The sequence below is a fragment of the Nannospalax galili genome, unplaced genomic scaffold (assembly GCF_000622305.1).
Source record: "Nannospalax galili isolate Female #2095 unplaced genomic scaffold, S.galili_v1.0 scaffold1430, whole genome shotgun sequence".
NCBI lineage: Eukaryota > Metazoa > Chordata > Mammalia > Rodentia > Spalacidae > Nannospalax > Nannospalax galili.
Window position 1 is genome coordinate 872,518 of NW_008329126.1, and position 23,461 is coordinate 895,978.

General features: G+C 42.2%; 1 protein-coding gene across 1 annotated transcript in view; it reads left to right on the forward strand.

Moving 5' to 3' along the window:
• Aatf (apoptosis antagonizing transcription factor) overlaps window positions 1-23,461 on the forward strand; it is a 125,676-nt gene that overhangs the window by 96,924 nt on the left and 5,291 nt on the right. Inside the window, exon 11 of the mRNA XM_008831267.2 lies at window positions 2,091-2,162. Within this exon, the coding sequence (XP_008829489.1) occupies window positions 2,091-2,162 (72 nt within the window). The remainder of the gene's footprint in view (window positions 1-2,090; window positions 2,163-23,461) is intronic.

Genomic DNA, 23,461 nt, shown 5'->3' on the forward strand with positions numbered 1-23,461 from the left:
CATGTTGCCAGACTTTGAATTCCTAGCCTCCAGTGTTCCTCTTGCCTCATCCTCTTGAGCAGCTAGGACTGTTGTAGCTGAGACTACAGGCATGTACCACTACAGCCTGCTGACATTAAAGGTTATAACACCATTTGTGCAACTAGGTGTGGTAGCACACACTTGCAATTCCAGCACTTGGAAGTTGAGGAATGAGAGTCTCAGGCCAGCCTAGTCTACATAGGATTTTCCAGGCCAGCTGGGGCTACAGGAAGGCTCTGTCTCAAAAAGGAAAAAAAAAAAACTCTCAAAACTTAAAAAACTAAAAACCGAGAGGTGGCTCAGTGGTTAAAAGTACTGGCTGCTCTTGTAGAGTACCCAGATTTGGTTTGGTTCCCAGCACCCACATGACAGCTGACAACTATCCATAACTCCAGTTCCAGAGTATCTGGACATGGCATGACACTGGTGCACTTACGCAGGCAATACATTGATAAACATAAAATAAAAATAATAAATATTTTTTTAAGAAAACCCTATAAGCCAAACAAAAGCCAGGTTACAATGCTGATGCTATAATAATTTATTCTCTTTTCTTTAAGAGGGTTACTACAAGTTTGAGGCCAGTCTGGGCTATGTTGTGAAACTGTGTCTTAGACAAACAAGCAGCATCCTTTATTTTGGCAGTGTGTGATATGTTTATAAAAGAGCAGAGGCTATTTAAATGCCCTTCAGTATGGCATTAAATAAATTTATAGACACAACAGAGTACTCTGAAACTATGAAAACCAAAGTAAATATATATTGTTCATTCAGGGGTATAGAATGCAGAATATTAATTACAGTCATGTGTTGCTTACCAAGAAGGACATGTTTTGAGACCTATGTCATTAAGTGATCTAGTTACACATACACACACACACACACACACACACACACACACAGAAAACTAGGTAGAACCTACACCACCTTTAGGCTGTATTGTATATCCTGTTGACTATGTACCTTACTAACCAAAATATTGTTATGTGGTAGGGACTATATTCCAAGCACATTTTTTAAACTTTGTGTGTGTGCATGTGGACACATATTTTTTCTGTTACTCTTGGAATCAGAGAAATTTCATTACTGTTATTTATAAAATTTATTTGTTGAAATTTGGGAGGTTTAGATATGATACAAAGAATTAAATTATTTGATGTATAAGATGTTTCTAAAACTGAAGTAATACATACACGAGAATATTGTATTTTTTGCTTGTGGGAAATGTTTTGCCTAAGTAGAGATTTTTTTTGACTAAAATTTTATATATACATGTTTGTGTGCTTGCTTGTATACAGTCATCTGAGACTTTTCCATTATGAGGAGTACAAACGGACGCCTTGTTCAGTTCTCTATTATGTGGTCTATTAGGTAGTGGTATATTTGCTTAGTCTTTTTCACTAGGAAATTTCAAAACACTTCATACAAAATACCTTTTAGTGTCTGTTGGCAGAGAATATAGATGAGGTAGCTTAAACTTCATAACGGCTCGACTAAAGATCTTGGACTCAAACTTATTCTAAACTTAGTTGTGCTCCTTCAGCTAAAGATGGAGACCTGAGAGACGCAGCAGGGCTCATGTGGAGCTGGAGTCTTTTCTGGCTGAGGGAACCAATGCCAGTGAGTAATGGACAGTGTTGGCAAGGCACTGAGAGTGAAGTTACACCACTGCCCATGCTGTTGCTGGCAGGTGGCTTTAACAACGCTGAAAAATGATTAAAATGTACACAGAGAGGAAAATGGGGTAATTGGGTCCTCATTGACTTTTGTCTAATGTTTTAAGTGTTCGTTTATTGCTCAAAGTCACAAGTGTATCTACTCTTTATTTTTCAGCTGTGATGTAAATGGATCCATATTAAATTGTCATTTTCAATGTACTATTATCAGATTTTTTTCTTCTTGCATTAAGGATAGAAGGAAAAATACAGTTTGGGTGCTTGTGAATTTTTCCCCACTCAGGAGCTGAGTGTCCCTAGGATCAGTTCTAGAGTTTAACTGGTAGAATGTGTTTTCTTTGCTGGGGCAATGGTTACTAATGTTGCTGCCTGTTTATTTCTTGCTTTATTTAGGTTTCATGTCCTTAGCAAGCTACTGAGTTTCATGGCACCTATTGACCATACTACAATGAATGATGATGCCAGGTGAGTAATAGATTAATTGTATGTCTCAAATGGCTTCATGACAGCCTGATATTGACCTGTTCTGTAACCTGTTACCCTCCTGTTTCTTCTTATCAGTTAACCATTTGTCATTGACATCTTACCTGCTTTCACTTTCAAGACTACTCTAAAGCCAAATCAAAAATTTCCATAAATCTCAACTCTGCCTCTGGTGGTTTGTGTTTGCTGTGTTGTTTTATTCTCAGCATTAGTCCACCTCCCTGGGTCATCTGAGCCGATCCAGGGTAATCAGTGTGGCATGTGCCCTGTGTGCATCAGGGGGTGTATGCCGCATATAGAGACGCTGCACTCTCAAAAGTGCAGGAGGTGTGCTTGCTTCTGTTGTTTGTTGAGGATTATGGGTTTTTTGTTTTTTGGGTTTTGGGGTTTTTTGGGTTGTTTTTTTTTTTTTTTTTTTTTTTTTTTTTTTTTTTGTCTTTTTGAGACAAGGTCTTCCTGTAGACCCAGCTGTTGACCAAACTGGCCTTCAACTCACAGAGCTCTGCCCACCTCTGCCTCCCAAGTGCTGGGATCAAAGGCGTGCATCACCACACGTGGGTGGATTGTGAATGATTTATAAGAGAGGCATGTGCTCATAAAGCCAAAATGATAAGACTTTTTAGAGGGAAAGTATGGATGCTCATTATACTTCAGAGGTAACTGCTTATTTATTTTCTTTTTTTAAGGCTCTTAGCTTAGGCTGTCTGGAACTGGGATTATAGGTGTGTGCCACCAGACACAGCTGTTTTGTTTTAAGAACAATTTCTTCTATGTTAAGTAAATTGGTATTCTACTATAATGAAAATATTTCCCTTCTCCTACATTTATTTACCAATTGAATGATTCGTTTGTAGCAATATGGATTTATGCTTTCCTATCTTACTTGATGAATGATTTATTTTCATGTTAAACTTGTGCAGATTGGTGGAAGCCCCTTCAAGCTGGCTTATATCCTTTTGGCATATCCCAGTCATTCTTTGAGTACCTCTGTACCCTTTGCTGGAAGATGTTCAAAGTTTATCTTTTTTTTTTTTAGTATTTATTATTTTTATTTTACGTGTATGCATGTATTGCCTGCATATAGGTAAGTGCACCTGTGTCATGCAATGCCCTCAGAGGACAGAAGAGACTGTTGGATCCCCTGGAACTGGAGTTAGGGACAGTTATTAGCTGCCATGTGGGTGCTGGAATTCGAACCTGGGTCTTCTGCAAGAACAGCCAGTGTTCTTAACTGCTGAGCCATCTCTCCAGCCCCCTCAAAGTTTATCTTATACTTCACTATGCCTGCTGTTGGATTGGTCTTTCTTGAAGGAAACTTTCTTCTTAATGGATGATGGCATTTAGAAGTTAAGGTCTGGTGTGAGGTGCTCATTCTTTTTAGCTGCTGTTATTTCAAGGGAGTGTGTAGAACAGGGAGCACAAAGGTGCACATGCATACATGTATATAGTGTATTGCCCACATGCATATAAGTGCACCTGTGTCATGCAACACCCACGGAGGTCAGAAGAGGTCGTCCAATCCCCTGGAACTAGAGTTACGACAGTTGTTAACTGCCATGTGGGTGCTGGAAATCGAACCTGGATTCTCTGCATGAGCAGTCAGTGCTCTTACCCCAGCCCCAATAACATTTTAATACTATTTAACCATTCACTGACTATTGAATATTTAAATTATTTTTGTCATTGTTGCAAATAATGCTGCCATAAACATTTTTTTTCCTTTATTATTTTTATTTTATGTATATTTGTATATTGCCTGCATGTAGGTAAGTGCACCCATGTCGTGCAATGCCCGCAGAGGACAGAAGAGGCTGTCAGATCCCCTGGAACTGGAGTTACAGACAGGTGTTAGCTGCCATATAGGTGCTGGGATTCGAACTCAGGTCTTCTGCAAGAACAGCCAGTGTTCTTAACTACCGAGCCATCTCTCCAGCCCCGCCGTAAACATATTTACCAAATGAAATTACTAGTTGCAGAATGGGTTGTTGTGGGCTTTGCCAGTTGTCTGTCTCAAGTCAAATGTAACCTTTTTGCTTGCAAGCATTTAGTTTGCCACCAAACCTCATCAGATCATTTTGCCCCTTGCTTGAAAAGTAGTAGATTTGCAAGTTTGAGCAAATGTGTTTATTTTTCATTTGGTTTGTTCAGTGCTTTGAATATAAAACGGCTTATGGATAATCCTACCTGTACTTATATTTGGTCTGTGACACATTTTTCTCAAGTGCTTTGGAAATGAATGGCTAGATATGGTTGCCTTTTTATTTGTTTCTAAATTGGTCTATTTGAAAGTTTCAGAGTAGAAGTTGAGCATGGTACATACTGTATACCTGTAACCAATCCTAGCACTTGAGAGGTGGAGACAAGAGGATCAAGAATTCAAGGCCATGCTGGAAAGATGATGGCTCAGTAGTTGAGAGCCCTTGCTGCTCTTGCAGAGGACTCAAGTTTGGTTCCCAGTGCCCACATGGGGTGGCTTATAACAGCCTGTAACTTCAGCTCCAGTGGATCTGACTCCCTGTTCTGATGCAAATACACACACACACACACACACACACACACACACACACACACACTTAATTAATTAAATAATTAAGAAAAAAAACAATTTAAGGCCACCCTCAACTAATAGCCAGTTGGAAACCAGTCTGGGCTACATGAGACCCTGTCTCAAAAAGTCACAGAATAAATTAAATGCACCTTATATTTCCTGTTGGAATAGCATGAAAAAAAAATTGTATCAATAAGAAAGGTATAAGCCAGGCATTGTGGTACATGCTGTTTAATCTAGCACTGGGGATACAGAGACAGGCATATCTCTTTGAGTTCAAAGCCAGCCTGATATACATAGGGAATTCCAGGCCAGCCAGGGCTGCATAGTGAGACCCTGCCTCAAAAAAAGAAAGAAGGGAAGGAAGGAAAGGAGGGAAGGAAGGAAGGAAGGAAGGAAGGAAGGAAGGAAGGAAGGAAGGGAAGGGGAGGGATCATGTGTTCCTAATACTGGCCAAAGGAAAGAAACCCAACAAGCCAAAAAACAAAAAAGAAAGCAAGGTATTGTTATTTATATGTTTGTTTATTGAGATAGCCCCTCTCTGTGTAGCTCTAACTGGCCTTGAACTTGCAAATTATCCTGACTCTACCTCCCGGATACTTGAATTACAGGGATGTGCTACTATATCATGTTTAAACTTATATTATTATCTCAGGCATAAAATGAAACTTGGCTTAAATATTAATGGAATCTTTTGAATACATTACTACTAAGTGATTTAGAAATCAATTAGGCATGGTGGCACTCAGCTGTAAATCCCAGCATTTGAGAGGCTGAAGCAGGAAGATCGAGAGTTCAAGGCCAACCTGGCCCACATAGTGAGACCCTCATCTCGAACAAACAAACAAACAAACAAACAAACAAACAAGTGATTTGAAAATGACTGCATCTGTTAGAATTATTTTGGGCAGGATTCCTAGGAAGCTTAAAAGCTGACAACAGAGGCAGAAGGTAATTAGAATTGTGTTCTTCTCACAGAATCAGTGGTGCTAGAGCTGACTAGTCTTGATCTTCCCCCTGTGGTTGCAAGGTGCTCCTATGGTTTTAGCCACCAAACTCAAGATAGGAGGAAGAGAAAAGAATGGTACCAGCCACATGTGTGGGCTCTTGTTTTGTTTTGAGTCAAAGCTTCCCAAGATCATCCCTTGTTGTATTCCCTTGTCCAGAACTGCTACATTGCCACCTCAGATAGAGCAGACAGGGAGAAGGGTTTGGGAATGTATCTTCTGGGCAGTAGGCCTGTGGCATTCTGTATTTATTGGGGTTGGGGGGTGTCTTTGTGGAAGGATTGGTAGTTACCAGTGTCATTTTCCAGGGAATTAGCCACTTAATAATAAAGTTAACAATGGTCTTACAGCTGGAGAACTGAAGATTTGTTTTGTTACAGGGTGTTATAGGAAACATCATTCCCATTATGTTTCCTAAGGGTAAGGTGTTCATCCATCTCTCTGCTCACACTTTGTATTGACTAGGCCTCATGAACTGTGAGTTCTATAACTGCATGTTAACTCTTTCTGCTTCTAGTATCAAAACTTCCAGGGCCAGCAGGTATTGGTACTTTATCTTAAGTAGGAAGAAGGGACTAGTAACTTGTCCTATTTGTTTTGTTTTTTTCTTTTGAAAAAGGGCCTTGCTGTGTAGAGACAAGGTCTTGCTAGCCTTGAACTCATAATCCTACATCAGTCTCCTGATTACTGGAATTGCAGGTGTGTGCCTGGACTGGCTTCTTGCCTTGTTTTTCTTTAGTGGAAAAACTAACATGGAAATAATGCAGTGCTGTCATAGGTTTTGCATCCGTGGATTCAGTCAACCTTTGACTGAAAATATTTATGGAAAATAGGGCTGGGGACACTGCTCAGTGGGTAAAATACTTGGTGTGCAAGTATGAGGACCTCATTTTGAATCCCCAGAACCCATACAAATGTCGTCTGGCATTATAGTGTGTATCTGCAATTGCAGTGCTCCTATGATGAAATGAAAAAGAGAGGCATGAGAATCCCCAGAAGCTCACAGGCCAGCTAGTCTGGAGTGTACATAGTGATCAAGAGACCCTGTCTTAAAACAAGGCGAATGGGGCAGGAGAACTGGCTGCCAAGCCTGATGACCTCTGACCTTCATCCCCATACACATTAAATTAATTAATTAATTAATTAATTAATTAATGTAAATACCTTAAAAATAGGGTGGAAGGAAACAAAGGAAGGAGTGAGGGAGGGAGGCAGGTCATGTATGTATTGAATACGTACATGCTTTTCTATCTAATTGTTCCCTAAACAAAACAGTCTGCACCTATTTACATAGCACTTACATTGAATTAGATATTATAAGTAATCTAGAGACTATTTAATCTAGAGGACTACATAAATTATAGGCAAATACTGCATTGTTTGATGCACGGGGCTGAAGCATCTGCGTATGTTGGTATTGGTGCATTCCCCTGGATCAATTGTATATGCAGTGAGAATTTCATTGCATTGGTGGATTACAGTATTTTGGGAGAGAGGGTGGGGGTCCTACAGCCAACCCACCATGGGCACTGAGGAACCACTGTATTATGGAAATCACCCAGTAGCATTCTGTTCTGTCTCATTTGTTTACCACACAAATGAGGAAGGACTCACAGTGGTTGGAATGCCAGTATTTCTGCATACTACTTTTCCTCAAGTGAACAGTTTAGGTTTGGCTTTGTTATAGATACATCATTCTTGCCTAGTGTGCAAGATAACAGATTTTTAAAAATTTGTTTATGATTTTGAGTTAGAGAAGGACTTTATAAGCATGATATCAGGGCCAGAAATCACAAGGGAAATATTAACCAACCTGACTATGTAAGTCGCATCTAGAAAAACATCAGAGTTAATAGGCAAATGACAGACTAGAACAAAGAGTTCTGTTCCTGTCATGTTTCTCTACTATGCAGAGTATTTACAAATTTTCTTACATCTCAGTAAGAATGGGCAACATATGTCAGCAAGCAGGCTTAAAAATCATATAATAAAAATCTTGAGTGGCTACAAAAAACTTTCAGTCAAAGAATGCAAATTAAAATAATATTTCATTTTGTTCTTATGTTGGGAAACATTAAAAGGATGGTAACCCACCCCAGTGATGGTGTGAGGGAGTATGCTGAATGATAGCTTTAGTGTCAACTTGACACACCTGGGTTGAGGAAGCCTCAATTGAGGAATTGCCTCTATTGGACTGGCGTGTGGCCATGTCTGAGGGGCATCTTCTTGATGAGTGTGGGAGGGCCCAGCCCACTGTGGGTGGTGCCAACCCTAGGCAGGCGGGCCTGTGTTGCATAAGAAAGCAGGCTGAGCAGGGGCCAGGGGAGCAAGCCAGTAAGCAGCGTTCCTCCATGGCCTGTGCTCCAGCTCCTGCTTCTAGGTTCCTGCCCTGAGTTCCTACCTTGGGCTCCCTGATGAACTGTGACCTGGGAGATGTAAGACAAATAAACCCTTTCCTCCCCAAGTTGGTGTTGGTCAGAGTATTTTGTCACAGCAATGAAGAACAAACTAGGACAGAGAGTGTACTTTCATATACTGTCCTTGAGAATGTAACTGGCAAATCCTTTTGAAGAATTACTGCTATTTTAAAATTTAAAAAAAAAAACACTTTAGTTTGTGTAAACCTAGAAAAATCTATTTCTAGGGTTTGACCTAAGGAAGCAGCTGTTGCATCACAGATCTTAATTGCAGCATTGTTCATAGTGGTGAAAAATAATCCAAATAACCATCAATAGGGCAGGTACTGGCTGACTAGATCACAGGGAAATTGTTATTAATGCTGCTATAAACAGCTGTTAGTATGGAGTAGAGTTATATAACATAAATACTAAATGGAAAAGTAGAATACAGAGCACTGTTATAATTCCATTTTTGAGTAAAAGGATAGACAAGTTGAGTATTACTCAAAATGCTTAGAACCAGAAGATATCAGAGTTTTCCAGGTTTGGAATATTTGCACCAGTTGAGCATCCATAACTGGAAAAATCTGAAGATCTGAGAGGAAAAGGGGAAAGGATCTGAATATGATCAATTGTGTTGTATGAAATTCTCAATCAATAAACATAAAGCAGAGCTGGATGTGGTGGCACATGCCTTTAATCCCAGCATTCAGGAGTGTGAGTTCAAGGCCAGCCTGGTCTCCACAGTGAATTCAGGCCACCTGTGACCCTGTCTCAAAAAGACCAAAAAATAAAAATAAAAAATGAAGCAAAAATGTGTTGAATATGCTAATTAGCTTGATTTAATCATTCTACATTATAAACATATATCAAAGCATATTGTACTCTTTAGAAATGTAATACAATTATGTTTTGTCACATAAAACTGATATTAATGAAAACATTAACTTTTGCTATTGAAGAAAAAAAGATGCCAAATTGCACAGCTATTAGAGCATCAGATTAGTACTTAAAAAAGTTTCAGATTTTGGAGGCTGGGGATATAGCTCAATGGTCGATCCCTTGCGTAGCATTACTGAGGGCTCAGTTCCCAGCACTGCAAAAACAAAACAAAAAAGTTTCAGATTTTCATATTTATGATACTGGTAAATGATAGAAAAAAATAAGAACATAAGTTTTACTGCCATGCAAAGATCTCCAGGTTAATTTGTTACCTGGAAAAAAGAAACAGTGCTCATAATATCTATTGTATTTTAAAACAAAAATTTAGGGGATGTAGTGTATCCATATCTGAAACTTAACACCAGTGCTTGGTCTCTATTGCTGGATAGGGTAAAGTAAAAGATACTTTTGCTTTTCATTGTGTTTCCGTGGTGTTTGAATGTTCTGTAGTAAGCTTGATTTGCTTTATATTAACAGGGAAAAAAAGATACTTTCCTTTTGGAAATCTCATATTAAAATATGAAGGCTGTGAGAAGCTTCTGATTATTTCTCTATTGAAGAATATAAAGATGGCCTCTCTCTAGTGGTTTCTGTCCAAAAATGGCTTTGTAGTACCTAGCTACTGCTTTTCAGGCTCCCCTCCCCACCTGGTATAATGTAGCTAACAGAATTCCCTGCCCTTTTGATATTTTGTTTCTAGAGGCAGCTCCTGCAGTCTGAGCTGACCCAAGTCTAGGGAGCGCTGGCCTTTCTCCGCAGGTGTTCCTTGGCTCCAGGTTATTGTTTGCAAATAGGCCTAAATTGGATTCATGCCCAGTGGGTTTGGGGGCTCCAAGTGTTCATCCTTGACTCTCCCATATCCCTGTCCAGTTTGAGCTCAATAAATTTGCACTTGGTTGGACTGAACTGAAATGGGAACTTGCTCATTAAGGGAACAAGAGCAGAGCTCTTTAGCACACGGTATTAAATGTCCTCGTGGAGAAAGAAGTGCTGTCCATAGAAGGGCAGTGCGGCATCTCCGTCCTGTTTCTCCTGTGGAGTGCTCTGTGGAGTGCTTTCTATTTAGTTAATTTCTGCTGATACAAATTCTTTTCTCACACTAGGAATTTTTCTCTTCAAGTGATCTATTTAAAAAAACCTTTTAAAATGCTAAGCAGCCCAGCTGAGTCCCTGTGTTAGCACACTTCCCTGTGGAGGGTTCGTTCCAGCACTCTTTGGATACTGGTTTAAATGCTTTCAGGGTACTTTTGTAAGTGAAAGTCTTGTGTAACCCATATTTCATATGTGCTGCTCCGGTAGCTGTGCACTCCTCGGCTCTGTGAGGGGACAGGTGGTTGTTGTTGCATGCCTGGTGAACATTTCCAGAATTGAAAGAATCCCTGTTGGTCACGTGTTTGTATGTAAAGGTTACTGAGCCCTTCATCAAGCTTTTGGCACAGAGCAACTCTAGTCCTGTGGGTCTGCAGACACAGAACCAGCAGTGAGCTGAAGGGAGCAAGCATGGGACTCCACACAGACAGGCCCTCCACTTCTCTGACTGAAGTCTTTCTAAACTGGTCAAGGACTGAGAAGCAGATCGTCCCTCACATAGTGTGACCCCAGGGAGTTTGCTGTAGAAACACGACCCTCCTGCACTGCAGGCAGGCGAGTCGGGAATATGAGCAATCTTTTGCTCTTTCATAGACTCTCTGAGGCAGACTTTGAAGACATGAACTTTTGTTTGTGGTGCAAGTGGAAGTCAGCCACATGTTCATGTGCCACAGGGAAGAGCAGCCCTGAGTGAGACCCTGTGATGTGCTGAGCAGGATTCTTGAGACTGGCCATCAACCAGATGGCAGGGAGTCCGGGGCCTTTGAAGGGCTGACTCTGTGGCTTCAGCTATTGGCAAGGACAGAAAGGTCTGAATGATGGCAGTCTTCAGGGTACAGACCAGAGAACAGCAGCATGGCTGCATTTGTGTCCACTTCTAGGAAGGGCTCTCCGATCTGTTTTATTCTGGCATGGATCTTTACAAGTGCAAGCTATTGAATTTTCTGTGTAGCTTTCTTTTTCTTATTCCAGAAGTGATGGTAACATTAGCATTCAGAGTTATTTGGTTCCTTTGGAGAAAAAAGAGAAATTTTCAATAGGAACAGCAAGGATTTCAATTTTAGCCCCCATCCCCTCCATGAGAATAGAACCCCACCTTTATACTCCTTTTATAAAGCTGCTGGCATTTAAAAAGAACAAGTTGAGGATCCTTTGAAGTGAGTACTATATGCCGAATGCATTATTGTTTTACATCTGGAGTTTTAGAAAAGAAGTCTACAAATGGAAGCTGGTTTTGTAAAGTGCTTTGTCAACATTGTGCCATGTTGCTCCCGAGGTACTTCTGTATAATAGAATTCCTACAGGCAATTTGTCTTCGGCTTGCCATTTCTGTGTGTGGGTCTGCACCCTAAATATGGGCATGTTCCACCATTCTGCTGGTGGCAGCCCTGTCCCCCAGCTGGTAGCTGGGGACTTACTTAGTCCCCTTCCCCCTCTTTGCTTACTGTACTCCTTCACTTGGTAGAAACTGGTATTGCTCATGGTGAGCCACTGTGCGAAGCACTGAGAGCACATCTGCTCACGAGCCCAGAAATACCCTCCTCACAGCATTTTCTGTTGGGTAAAAAAACTTTCAGGCAAGAATGGTTAAAACACGGATGTTTTCTCTGAGGCATCTTATCTCCTAAAAAGACGCAGGTATTCTGACAGGTGAAACAAGTCGGGGCAAATATGCAACATTGATCTAATCAGCAGGAACAAGAGCAGTGCTTTAACCAGTGCTGCCTCTTACCAGCGTCATTAAAGACTCCCATTACTCTTTTATTAGCCGCTCCCTCTCTTCCTTATCAGATTACAGAGCAAACATAACTCACGGCAGTGATTTGATCTCTGTTAAAGAGGATTACAGCTTTGCATTAACTGGGATTGACACAGTTTATAATTCGTTTGTTGATACTCAGGCAGGTGGTGTCACGTGCCTGACCCCCCAGCAGTGCTGAGGGGAAAGAACCTCCGTATATCATCATTAAAGATGGCACTCAGCACAGACAGGCGATCCCTGCCTTCCTCCTGTAATGGCAGGAAGGACAAAAGAACAGTCTCAAGTTCAAGCCTGAGACTTGGTCCAAAGTCTAAAAGCTAGATTGAAGGAAAGCACTGCTGTTGCTGCTTTGCTTTCCTGATTTGCTGTTCAGCCTTACTTTAGAGAATTTAAATTATCAAATTGAAGTCTTGTTTCCAAGATGGATGGAAAGTGATAAAAGTGAGTCTTCTAGAATCAGATAAAACCCTTCAAAATGGGGCTTTGAGTCTGCAGTTCTCACTTGGCAGCCAGGCTTCAACACTGTAAAGCCTCCCCCTCAAAGGATATTTCACATTCCTTAAAGTGAGTGTAAATGTTTCTCTTAATGATTTTTTGTTCTAAAATTATTATTGGTGGTCTAAATATAGCATCTTACAGTTGTTGTATTAATCACAGCTAAATAGCTTACAAGTACATAGCTAAGTTTTTTACTTTTATCTAGATTGGTCATTCACGCATACTATTGTTTCCCGCAGTGACCTGAACTGAGGTCAGATGGCTAAGATGTGTTAGACCCTCTCTTCTCCATGCAGCCCTTCTTTGCTCTGACTTATCCACACTGGCTGCCCTGTTCTGATCAGCAGTGAAATGACAATAGCAGCATCTTATTCCACTTACTGAGCATCACTGCATGTCAGACCTGGCACCAGACCTTCGGTGTACATTTCATTCAACACTTACCAGAAATCAGCGGATTTTATGATTAAATACTAAGGCCCAAGTTAAAAGCAAATTGTGGAGCTAGTGCATTCAGAAGTGTAACTGCTAACCCCTGCTGCTGTTTTTGAGAAATATGTGGGAATAATATGTCATAAAGGAGGTGCCCCCCCACAGCCTTCCAACTGAAAATATCTTTAGAAAGAAAAAATTTTGATTATTTTTATTTTATGTGTATGCATGTATTGCCTGTGTGCAGGTACTAGTGCACCCATGTCCTGCAATGCCCACAGAAGACAGAAGAGGCTGTTGGATCCCCTGGAACTGGAGTTACGGACAGTTGTTAGCTGCCATGTGGGTGTTGGATTCGAACCCGGGTCTTCTGCAGGAACAACCAGTGTTCTTAACTGCTGAGCCATCTCTCCAGCCCCTAGAAAGAAAATTTAAAACAAATCAACAATAACCAAAAAAGGTCAGGCATGGTAGCACATGCCTTTAATTCCAGCACTCATAGTGAGTTCCAGGCCAGCTGTGGCTACAGAGAGAGCCTGTCTAAAAACACAAAAAGAAAAAGAAAATTTAAATTTGTCTAGGTTAAATTTGTTTCTTTTGTAAAAAGGACATTTTCTATATAGGGAAGCTTTGCTTATTGGCCATTTGCATTTTTGTATGTGTCACTGAATTTCTCAAACCTACCCTTTGGTTATACTACTGTGGTTGCAAAGATTCTAGACCTCCTAATGAGCTTTGACTCCAATTCAGTATGTTCAGTCCATTTGTTCCTGTAGTTCCCTCTGCTATATTCAGACACCTGTCAGCCCTTCCTTAGTTTCCCCTTTAAAAAATGCATAAATTTGAAAGAAAATTTGGAAAATACATAAAGGACAAAAAAACTTAGCATCCTGCTTTTTTTTTTTTTTTTAAACATTTATTTATTTGTGTGCATGCACACTCCCTGCCATGTGTAGACATCAGAGGACAACTTGTGGGAATTGGCTTTTTCCTTTTACCATGTGAGTTCCAAGGATCAAACTCAGGTCATCAGACTTGGCAGCAAGTGCCTTTACCAGCTGAGCCGTCTTGCCAGCCGTTTTGTTTTTGTGCTGACATATACATACATGTTTGGGTCTTTTGTTCAGTTTACTTTGTATTATAAGCACTTTATTTTTATTTATTTATTTTTAATGTGTATGCATGTATTGCCTGCATGTATATAAGTGCACCCTGTTGTACAGTGACTGCAGAGGACAGAAGAGGCTTTCGGATCCCCTGGAACTGGAGCTACGGACAGTTGTTAGCTGCCGTGTGTGTGCTGGTATTCGAACCTGGTTTTTCTGCAAGAACAATCAGTGTTCTTAACTGCTGAGCCATCTCTCTAGCCCCCTATTATAAGCACTTTAACCACCATTGTTTTTCACAGCACTTAATAATAAAATCTACTATGATATATTTATTAGTGTTGGACATTTAGGTTGGTTTTGCATACATATAAACTTTGGTTGGTATTCATGCTTCAGTCTCCCTTGTATCCCAGCAGCTGTTTGTTCACATTCTCTACCTTACTCTGGTTTCTGTTCCTGCGCTTGGAACTTTATTTAATACAGTGTATTGCTCAGTGGTCTGGCTGTTTTGAGTCTAGGTCTCCCTCTTGTTAACGTCCCATGTTACTGTCTTACTGAGGCCTTGTAACCAGTCTCTGGCTACCTCAGTGCTGCTCTTCTTTGCCTGCAGAATGAACCTCAGCAGTCTGTCACCTGCTGCCACCTTTGCTTCCTTGTCACCTGTTTAAGCAGCACACTCTCATGCCCTCCAGAGTGGGACCCTGCATCTGAATGCACTTCTGCCACCCCACTCTGTCTTTCCCTGTGGAAATGTTCAGTCATCTGGGATCCAACCTTCTGCCTTCAGGGGAGAATTGTGATCCTCATTCCCCTCTGAGTGGGTGGCTCTTCCTCCTTTGAATTCCTCCCTGCCTCATTTTTTCCTCTCTGATCCAATTGTAATTGCCCACTTAAAAAGCATTTTTATAGCATAGGTATCATTTGTAAGACAACTTATTTTTATTTAAGGTCTTTCTGAGTTGTTGGCCTTCTTGAAGCTGGAGGACTGGCTCAGGATTCTTGAGCATGTGAACTGTGTCCTGGTGCTTATGTGCAGTATGATCCTGGATTGTCTTCTCTGTGAGTTTTGGTGCTTTTCTTAATGAAGTGAAGATAGTCCTTCTTGTTCATTGATTTCTTGAGGAAAAAAATGCCCTTTTTCATGTTTGTTTCTGGGGAGGACTGTTTAAATATTACCTGTACTTTTTACAGGTAATTATTTAAATAAATGAAGGTTTTTGTGGTTTTTTTTTTTTGGTCTTTTTGAGACAGGGTCTCCCTGTAGCCCCAGCTTTCCTGGAACTCACTGTGTAGACCAGGCTGGCCTTGAACTCGCAGAGATCCTCCTGCCTCTGCCTCCCACGTGCTGGGTCTACAAGTGTGCACCACCACGCCTGGCCTATGAAGTTTATATTTTTATACATCTTTGTGTCAGGCCATTGTCTTTGCCTGTCACACAGTCATACCCATTTCTCTGCCATCTTAGAAATAGTCTCCCTATAGGCTTCCTTTCCAAATGCCTTTAAAGGCTGCTGTTACAATTTTGTGCACAGTGGGCCAGTAAAATATTTCTGTGAACAGCCCTGTAAGATGGACTCCATTACAGAAACCTCTCTGAACCGTCTGACTCCTTCAGTACCCTGTCGTCATCTTCCATGACACCCCACACATGTCCATTTCAGATCTATCCACTATCAGGTTGCTTCCTAATTATGTGTGGTATGTTTCTAGAACATTCTAGGATATTGCACTGCTGGAGGCCACCTCATTATTCTGTTCATACATAGCTTGTACCATGTTAGAAAAGCCTGTGAAATGAAGGGTCTAATTTGGGGATTGCTGAGCCCCAGCCTTTTCTTAGAGGGAATTTTATGTCATTTTTACTTGGATGACCACTGGGACAAGATCTTCTAAGAACACTTATTTTTCCATCACTTCCTGAATTTTGTATTCTGTTGATTTTTCTCCTGACCATCTTGGCTGTGATTTTTATACCAGGTTGGGTTTCTGATGGCCCTCTTACAAATTATTGGTTACTATGGAAACATGGAGAGCACCAACAGGACTCTGAATGGCCAGTGAAAGCTTTAGGTCAGTGGTTTGGACTGCTTTTAGAATTGACTCATTTAAGAAGACAGTTGTGGAATGGATTCTGTATGTGCATCAAGAAGGCATAATCAAACCTGGTTATTGCCTGTTATTTTTGATGTTGGTATGAAAAGGATGCGGAGAGAAAAGGCATTGCCTCTTTGTGCTTTAAGTCTGGTATCTGGGAAGGTATCACTAATCACCTGGAATGAGACCTTGAATGCTCCCTCTGGGGAGCAGAGTACTTTATAAACATGAGGTCTTTTACCCTCTGGACGTCTCCACTTAAATAAGGCTGAAGTTTCTTTATTCTCCAGTGTAGGTGAGGAAACATCAGCCAGGGAGAGAAATGGCTTGAGCAGAGCCTGGCGACCTGAGGTGGCCATGTCTGGAGGTGGTGGCCATGTCTGGAGGAGGCACTAACACCCAGAAGAGCATCCTGGGCAGTTCTTTCTGTTTCTCAGGACAGTGGGGGCTGGGTCTTTGTGTCTCGTGTGGTATGTGAAATGCTGTGAAGATGAGCAATTGTTCTTCAATGCTTTGTGCTACTTTATAAGAAAGAAGAAATCAATACACATTTTCTCATATACACACTTGGCAGCACTCTGCCTCCTCTCCTGCAGCTTGCTCCTGCTTGGGGAGGCTCTGCTCTGCAGCCAGCTTCCAGGGGAAGAAATGCAAACTCTAATTCTATACTTAGCAGTCAAGCTCCTTAGAGCTGTCATAGAACCAGCTGCTCACTGTAGGGGCTAGTTGGTGCGACTGCAGTGGGAAGTGGGTACATTGAGGGGCAAAGGGTTCTTGGGACACACCCTGATAGGAGATGTACCTGGCACAGACTCTCTTTCAAAGGCCTGCTCCTGATTTATGGAAGCAAGGAGGAAGTTCTTTTTTCAGGGGGCAGGGGAGGTAGGGTTGAAACAGGGTCTCACTACATAGTGAGTTCTAGGCCAGCTTTGACTAATAAGTAGAGACACTTTACTACACAACAAGCAACTATCCACAGAAGAGCCCTATCTCAAGCTGGATTTCTTTTTCTTTTTAATTTGAAGGATGGCATTGGTATCTGGAACTTACTGCTGATAAGCAGTTCAGTGTGGGATGTAACAGGATATGTTGCCATTGTAAACCGAATGGTAGTTTAGGTGACAGAATAGGCTTGCAGGGCAGGGGTGAGTACATTAAATGCTGGGTATGTTGGCAAGGTTCCAGAAACTATGGGCATCCTTCATACAGAAGAGACACCAGAGTGGAGAGCAGGAAGGCTATGGGAGGAGGGAACTGAAAAGACAGGTCAAGGAGAGCCAGAGCACAGGCTCATGGAGCCTAGCCAGGAGGGCCAGAAGCAGCACATCAGCAGAGTACCTGGCTCCGACCCTGAGGCTGATGGGAATGCCCTCCTAGTTTCTGTGTTCTCATCCCTTAGAAGTTGAGGTTCAGTGGAGTGAGAGCTGCATCCTTTGTGATCCTGTATCCTGCCCTCCAGACCACAGCCCTGGCTGTGGTTTGGGCACCAGCCTCACTTTCCCTGCTGTTGAGGAAGTGATTCACATCTAAGCAGTGAAGCATCCCCTGGCTTTTAACAGAAGCTGTTGAAGGGGCTGCTGTTTGAAAAAGGAGCTTCATCTTCTTGAAGCCAGCAGTCATGAAATCATAAACACAACAGTGGCCAACTCTATTGCCAGGATCACAGTGGCCTGACGTTAATATTAAACAGCTCCAGCAAAGCAGAGCACCTTGTGCCCAGCTCCAGAATAAAAATAAATAAATAAAAATAAAGAGAAAACCCTGGTAAAAACAGTGAGATGATTTGTCATCTTTCCTTTGTAAGACCATTTGTCTTCTCTTGCATCAAATCTGTTATAAAACAGTCAAACTGTGAAAGTAGAAATCATCCAGGAATATGGAATATTAACGCACAGGAGAGGAGCAGTGCTCCTTTTGTCTGAACACCCCCCCCATGCCCGCAAGCCCACTAAAGTAAATTATTTTTCTTTAAAAGAATGTAAAAGACTTGAAGCTAGTGTGTGGAATGGCAGGAGTGTGAATATTTCTCCTTTTAAAGTGGAGTGAATTTGTAACTGGCAGATGGGGAGAAAACCTTCACAAGTTCCACCCTCTGTCCCTCTTCCCTCTCCTTCCTTTTCCCTGACCTTTCAGTTCCTTTGTTTGGGGCCTGAACCTGCTTCTTTGAACATTTATAAATCTTGAGTCTGTCTCATCTTTAGGAGACAGGCCAGAGGCCCCATGTCACCAGTTGTAATTTAGAGCTGTAGGGCTAAAAGCATTTGCAGAGGTTTGAAGGACCGAATTCTGACCTGACCAAAAGAGTGCATTGAAGCAGACCTTCTCAAGTCTCCTTCAAGCCCTGGGCGGTGGTGATGGGAGTAGACACACAGGGTAATTTATAGGCTGGGTGCTCCCAGCCTCCTGGTCCCCTGGTCCCCTTGTCCCCTTTGAAATGAGTCATGTACTGCCACCTTGTGGTGGATTTCCACAGCTGTAGTTTGCTGTCTGGCACCGTTCTGATGTTTGACCTGTGTCTGAGTGGCAGTCAGCTGCCTTGCATCCAGATCTAGGTGATTAGTTATACTTGAGGAATTCTCTCAGTCACTGTCTGCTGTGTTGCTAACTTGATCCTGTTAAATAGGTTTTCAGGAGGACTTTTTAAGTTTAAAAAAAAAACCACAGAGAAATAGGTATTCCGTGGGAGGCTGCTTTCCTTTTACTTCTTTGTTTTGTGCCTTTTATGTTTGTGGTGGTTCTTTCCAGGTTTGGTTTGGTTAAGTGTGAGATGAGGAAAGATCAGGAATAAAGCCTGTGATCCACTTTTGCTGTTGGTAGGAGAATAAGAGTCCATTTCTTTAGCTGGGCCCAGGAATCCTGAATTTTGTGCCTAGTGACTTTCCTGTGTTAGTTTACTCATTGTAATAACCTTGTCTCCCTGCTTTTGGATTGCCTTCATGACAGTGTCTGTCCTCTTGAATATCTTGATGCTGATGTGTGTCTTAGGTTCAGATCCATGCCAGGGGTGTGCCCAGTTAGCCCACCATACACCCCAAAGAGCACAGAATGCTTACATGCCATTTCCATCAGTATGTCACCCCTGGTAGCTCATAGACAGAACTTCTTGCTCACCTTCTCACATGTCACCAGTGCAAACCAGAACAATTTGGGTCAGAGAAACATAAGAAATAAAAGGCACTGTTTAGTCTCTTGTACTTTTGGGAGCCAGCCATAGGTGCCAAGATGGGCCAAATACCATCATACACATATGGACAGGGACATGTCTTAGTGCTCTAGAAACTGTTTGATGGAAGATACTGCTATCTTCCTGCTGAAGAAGTTGAAGTTCACTCAGGTGACAGACCTCTTAAGAATCTGAGCCAAGATCAGAACCAGCTCTGACTCCAGGTTGTAGCACTGCGTACTTGTCGTATGCTGTGCTGTACATCAGCCACAAAGGACTTGCTGTGCTGTAGGCGACTTTTAGGCTTGCATTTAACAATAGCAAGCTGTTGTCCCTTGGTCTTCAAGCATCTCTAAGAGGAAAACAGAGCAGATCAGCCCTTGCCCTCTGGCACGCTCTGGTTTCTGATAGAATGGAGGCACATGTTTTATTGGAAAGGGATCCTTTTATTTAGTGCCATTACAGGTGCCAAGTACTAATTGGAAGTCACCCTTTGCCAGTAGGTATTTGGAATGCTTGAATCTGTTGGTAGACAGAGCAGAAGAGTGTGGAACTCTGAAGGCAGGGGGGCATCTGCATTCAGAATGTAGGAGGCAGGCCCGAGATGTTGCTCAGTGCTATAATACTTGTTGAAACATACAAAGCCCTGCATATGATCCACAGCACCATGCATACACATACAAAATAATGTAGGTGCTGATGGGGTCCTCTACCCACCCTGACCTATCTGGACTATACTAGAGGTGTTTCTTTTGTCACAGTACTGAGTTTGACACCAAGGGTCTGAGGGCTTTACCACAGAGAGGCAAACTGGAGGCCTCAGAGCTATTTGGATAGGCTACCGGAAAGACTTGTAGCCGCAGTAGAGGCAGCTTAGGGCCTAAAGCCAGTTAGCGTGTGTTGGGTCATAGGAATCTACCTTGTTCCTCTCCTGGCTTTAGGGATGAAGACCCATGGAGAGAATCACAGAATGGCAGAGTTTGGCCCCCAAGTGGAGTGCTGGCCAAGCAGATGACTGCAGATGCTCATCTTCCCAGTCTCACTTCTACTCTACTGTTGTATTTTTTTTTTTTTTTTTTTTTAGAGTTTATGTGTATATATGTGTGTCTGTGCAAATGTAAGTGCAGGTGCCTGAGGAGTCCAGAGGAGGCGATTCCTCTGGAGCTAGAATTGTAGGCTATTGTAAGCTGCCCAATTGTGGATGTTGGGAAACAAACTGCAAGAACAGCAAGTGCTTTTAACTGCTGAGCCATCTCTTTAGCCTCCTGTTACAAGCAAAACACTCATACACGTAAAATAAAAATAAATTTAAAAAAATTTTTTTTAAAGGCCAGGCATGGTGGTATATGCTTTTAATCCTAGCACTTGGGAGAGAGAGGTAGGGAGATCTCTGTGATATCAAGACCAGCTTGGTCTACAGAAAGACCATACCTCAAAAAAAAATTTTTTTAAGCACATTTGTGAATAAGGTGTCATTAGTGAACTGCAGGTCTGGCCTGGCCACTATAATCGCTTGAGAGCGTCTATACCCACCTCATCTATGCCAAGCCTTATCATAAGCCTTGGGCTTGATCTGGGCTTTGCTTAGCATGACACTTTTAGAATCAGAACTGTTAATCTTCCTCTGTGTGTGCTGTTGTTGACTTTCTTCTTTTTTTAAAAAATTGTATTATTTTTTAGTTTGGGGGGCTTTTTTGTTTTCTTTTTTGGTCTTTTTGAGACAGGGTTTCCCTGTAGCCCCAGCTGGCCTGGAACTCACTATGTAGACCAGGCTGGCCTTGAACTCACAGAGATCCGCCTGCCTCTGCCTCCCAGGTGCTGGGATTAAAGACGTGCGCCACCATGCCAGGCTTTATTATTTTTATTTTATGTGTATGCGTGTATTGCTTGCATGTAGGCAAGTGCACCCATGTTGTGCAATGCCCGTGGAGGACAGAAGAGGCTGTCAGATCCCCTGGAACTGGAGTTACGGACAGTTGTTACCATGTGGGTGCTGGATTTGAACCCAGTCTTCTGCAAGAACAGTCAGTGTTCTTAATCGCTGAGCCACCTCTCCAGCCCCTGTACTTTCTTCTTAAATATATGTAGAGGGGATTGCATTCAGGCAAAAGCATGGACTGCCATACTGTGTATATAGTGGAAGGGCTTACAGTATGTAGAGGAGGTAGAGAGAAAGGGAGGCCAGGGTGCTTTCCAAATGTGTCTTGGGTGTTTAGGGATGCCTCTGCCCTGGGAAGAGCAAGAAATATATGTCTGTGCATGCGTGCGTGTGTGCGTTTGTGTGTGTGTGTGTGTGTGTGTGTGTGTGTGTGTGTGTGTGTTTGGTTGTTATCTCTCTGTATATCTCTTTCTCTTTTTAAAACAGGGTCTTGCTACATAGCCCAGGGTGGCCTTGTACCCAAGATCCACCTGCCTCAGCCTCCTAAGTGCTGAGATCACAGGCATGTGCTCTACACCCAGCTCAGATTATGTGTATAGCTTAATCTGGAGAGCCATGGTCACGTCTCCTGGCACATCTGGAAGACCATGTAATTTTTCCAGAGATTGAGCTAGTTTTGGAGGACACACAGATTTTGCAGAGGGTGAGGGGTGCAGTGGAACAACGGCTTTCTTTGTGCTGCCCATAGGAGCAGGCAGGTGCAGCAGCTTGGGGTGGGGGCATCTTGGAGCTTGTTTCCAGGGCAGAGTAACAGGAACTCGGTCTTTCGGAGAGCAGACAGGAGTAACCCTTCGGAATCCATGATGCTGCAAGCTGGTAACCTAGCAAAATTGAAAGCCCGCACAGATCATTTGCCGGTTTAATACTTTCCTTTCTATTGTTTGTCCAAATAGCATCATGAAAGACGATGGTCTGTGTTTCAGTCCTGAGAAGCGCACATGTGGAACTGGGGGCTGCATCTTGAAACATGTGTATCACATTCACTAAGGCTGTATACATTCTCACCCACCACTGTCCTGTTTGTGTTTCTCAGTCGAGTCTCTTAAGATAATACACAATAAGCAAAATCCTCATGTCCTTACGTGCACACAAACACACACACACACACACACACACACACACACACTCTTACAGAGGCTGCTAATCTATGATCATTTTTTCCAGAAACAGGTTTTATGATAATACAGTAAAATTATTAAATTAGAAAATGCCTCACTAAGGATTATAAAACCTTACTACACTAGAAATAGGTAATTATCCCCTCTATAGCTTAAATGACAGTTTAAAAGAAATAAAAATGTTCATGCTCATTACTTGCTTTTGTAGGTTGCAGTAAATGGTGAGTTAAATTTTAATTCAAGGAAGAGCCCTTGCGGTCCACCTTCCACCTTAGGTCCAAGTCCTGTTAATTACTCTGTCGCTTATTTTCCTACAGATACCAACATTCATAGGTTTTCTACAGTGTACGTTCCCACTGGTCATTGAGACCAGGAGTGTGAAGAGAACACAGGGAGGCATTTCAGTCAGGGTTATCACCTTGGTTCTTAACGTGATCAGGGGCAGGAGTTATGGATTGGAAAGAGCAGTCTGCCAAGTTCATTATGCATAGACTAAGGAGACCTCCAACATCCACTCTCCACTTACCCTGGAGAATCCAAGGGTGACAGAGTTAACCTGGAGGATTGAGAGTATCACTGCAGCCAGCTCTGGCTGGGAAAGATGCTAGAGTGGGGGTGGGGGAGAGGTTAGAAGCAAGCTGACTACCCCAGGACACTCTCAGTAGCCTCACTTTTGTTTTTTTGTTCCTTGTGGTAAGTAAGGGATTTGGATGTGTTGTGCCTTTTGTCAGATATTTCCATCTCTACTCAATTGACAGCAGATCTAGCTCTTGACTGGATGTGGGGAACGCCTCATACTACCTGCTCCTCCATCTGCCTTTGGGTATGTGAAGACTTTTTAAGTTGATCTCCAGGTGGAAAACACCTGTGCAGGAGGGCAGTCCTCCCCTCACTATCCTGTGCCTGACTGGAAGCCCATGTCAAGCCCATCCCAAGTGTGCCGTAGACTCACCTGCAGCAAGAAACTTCCTAGGTACCAGACACAAGGCCAGTTGGAAATGTGGTACAGAGATTGAGAAAGATGTCTAAAGGAGCCCTTCCGAAGAGCCCAGGAGTTTTATTTTATTATTATTATTATTATTATTATTATTACTATTATTTGGTCTTTTCAGGCCAGCAGATCTCAACCTTTAGAATGCCATACACATCAGTCTGCTATGCTGTGGTTGTTCATTTCCCAT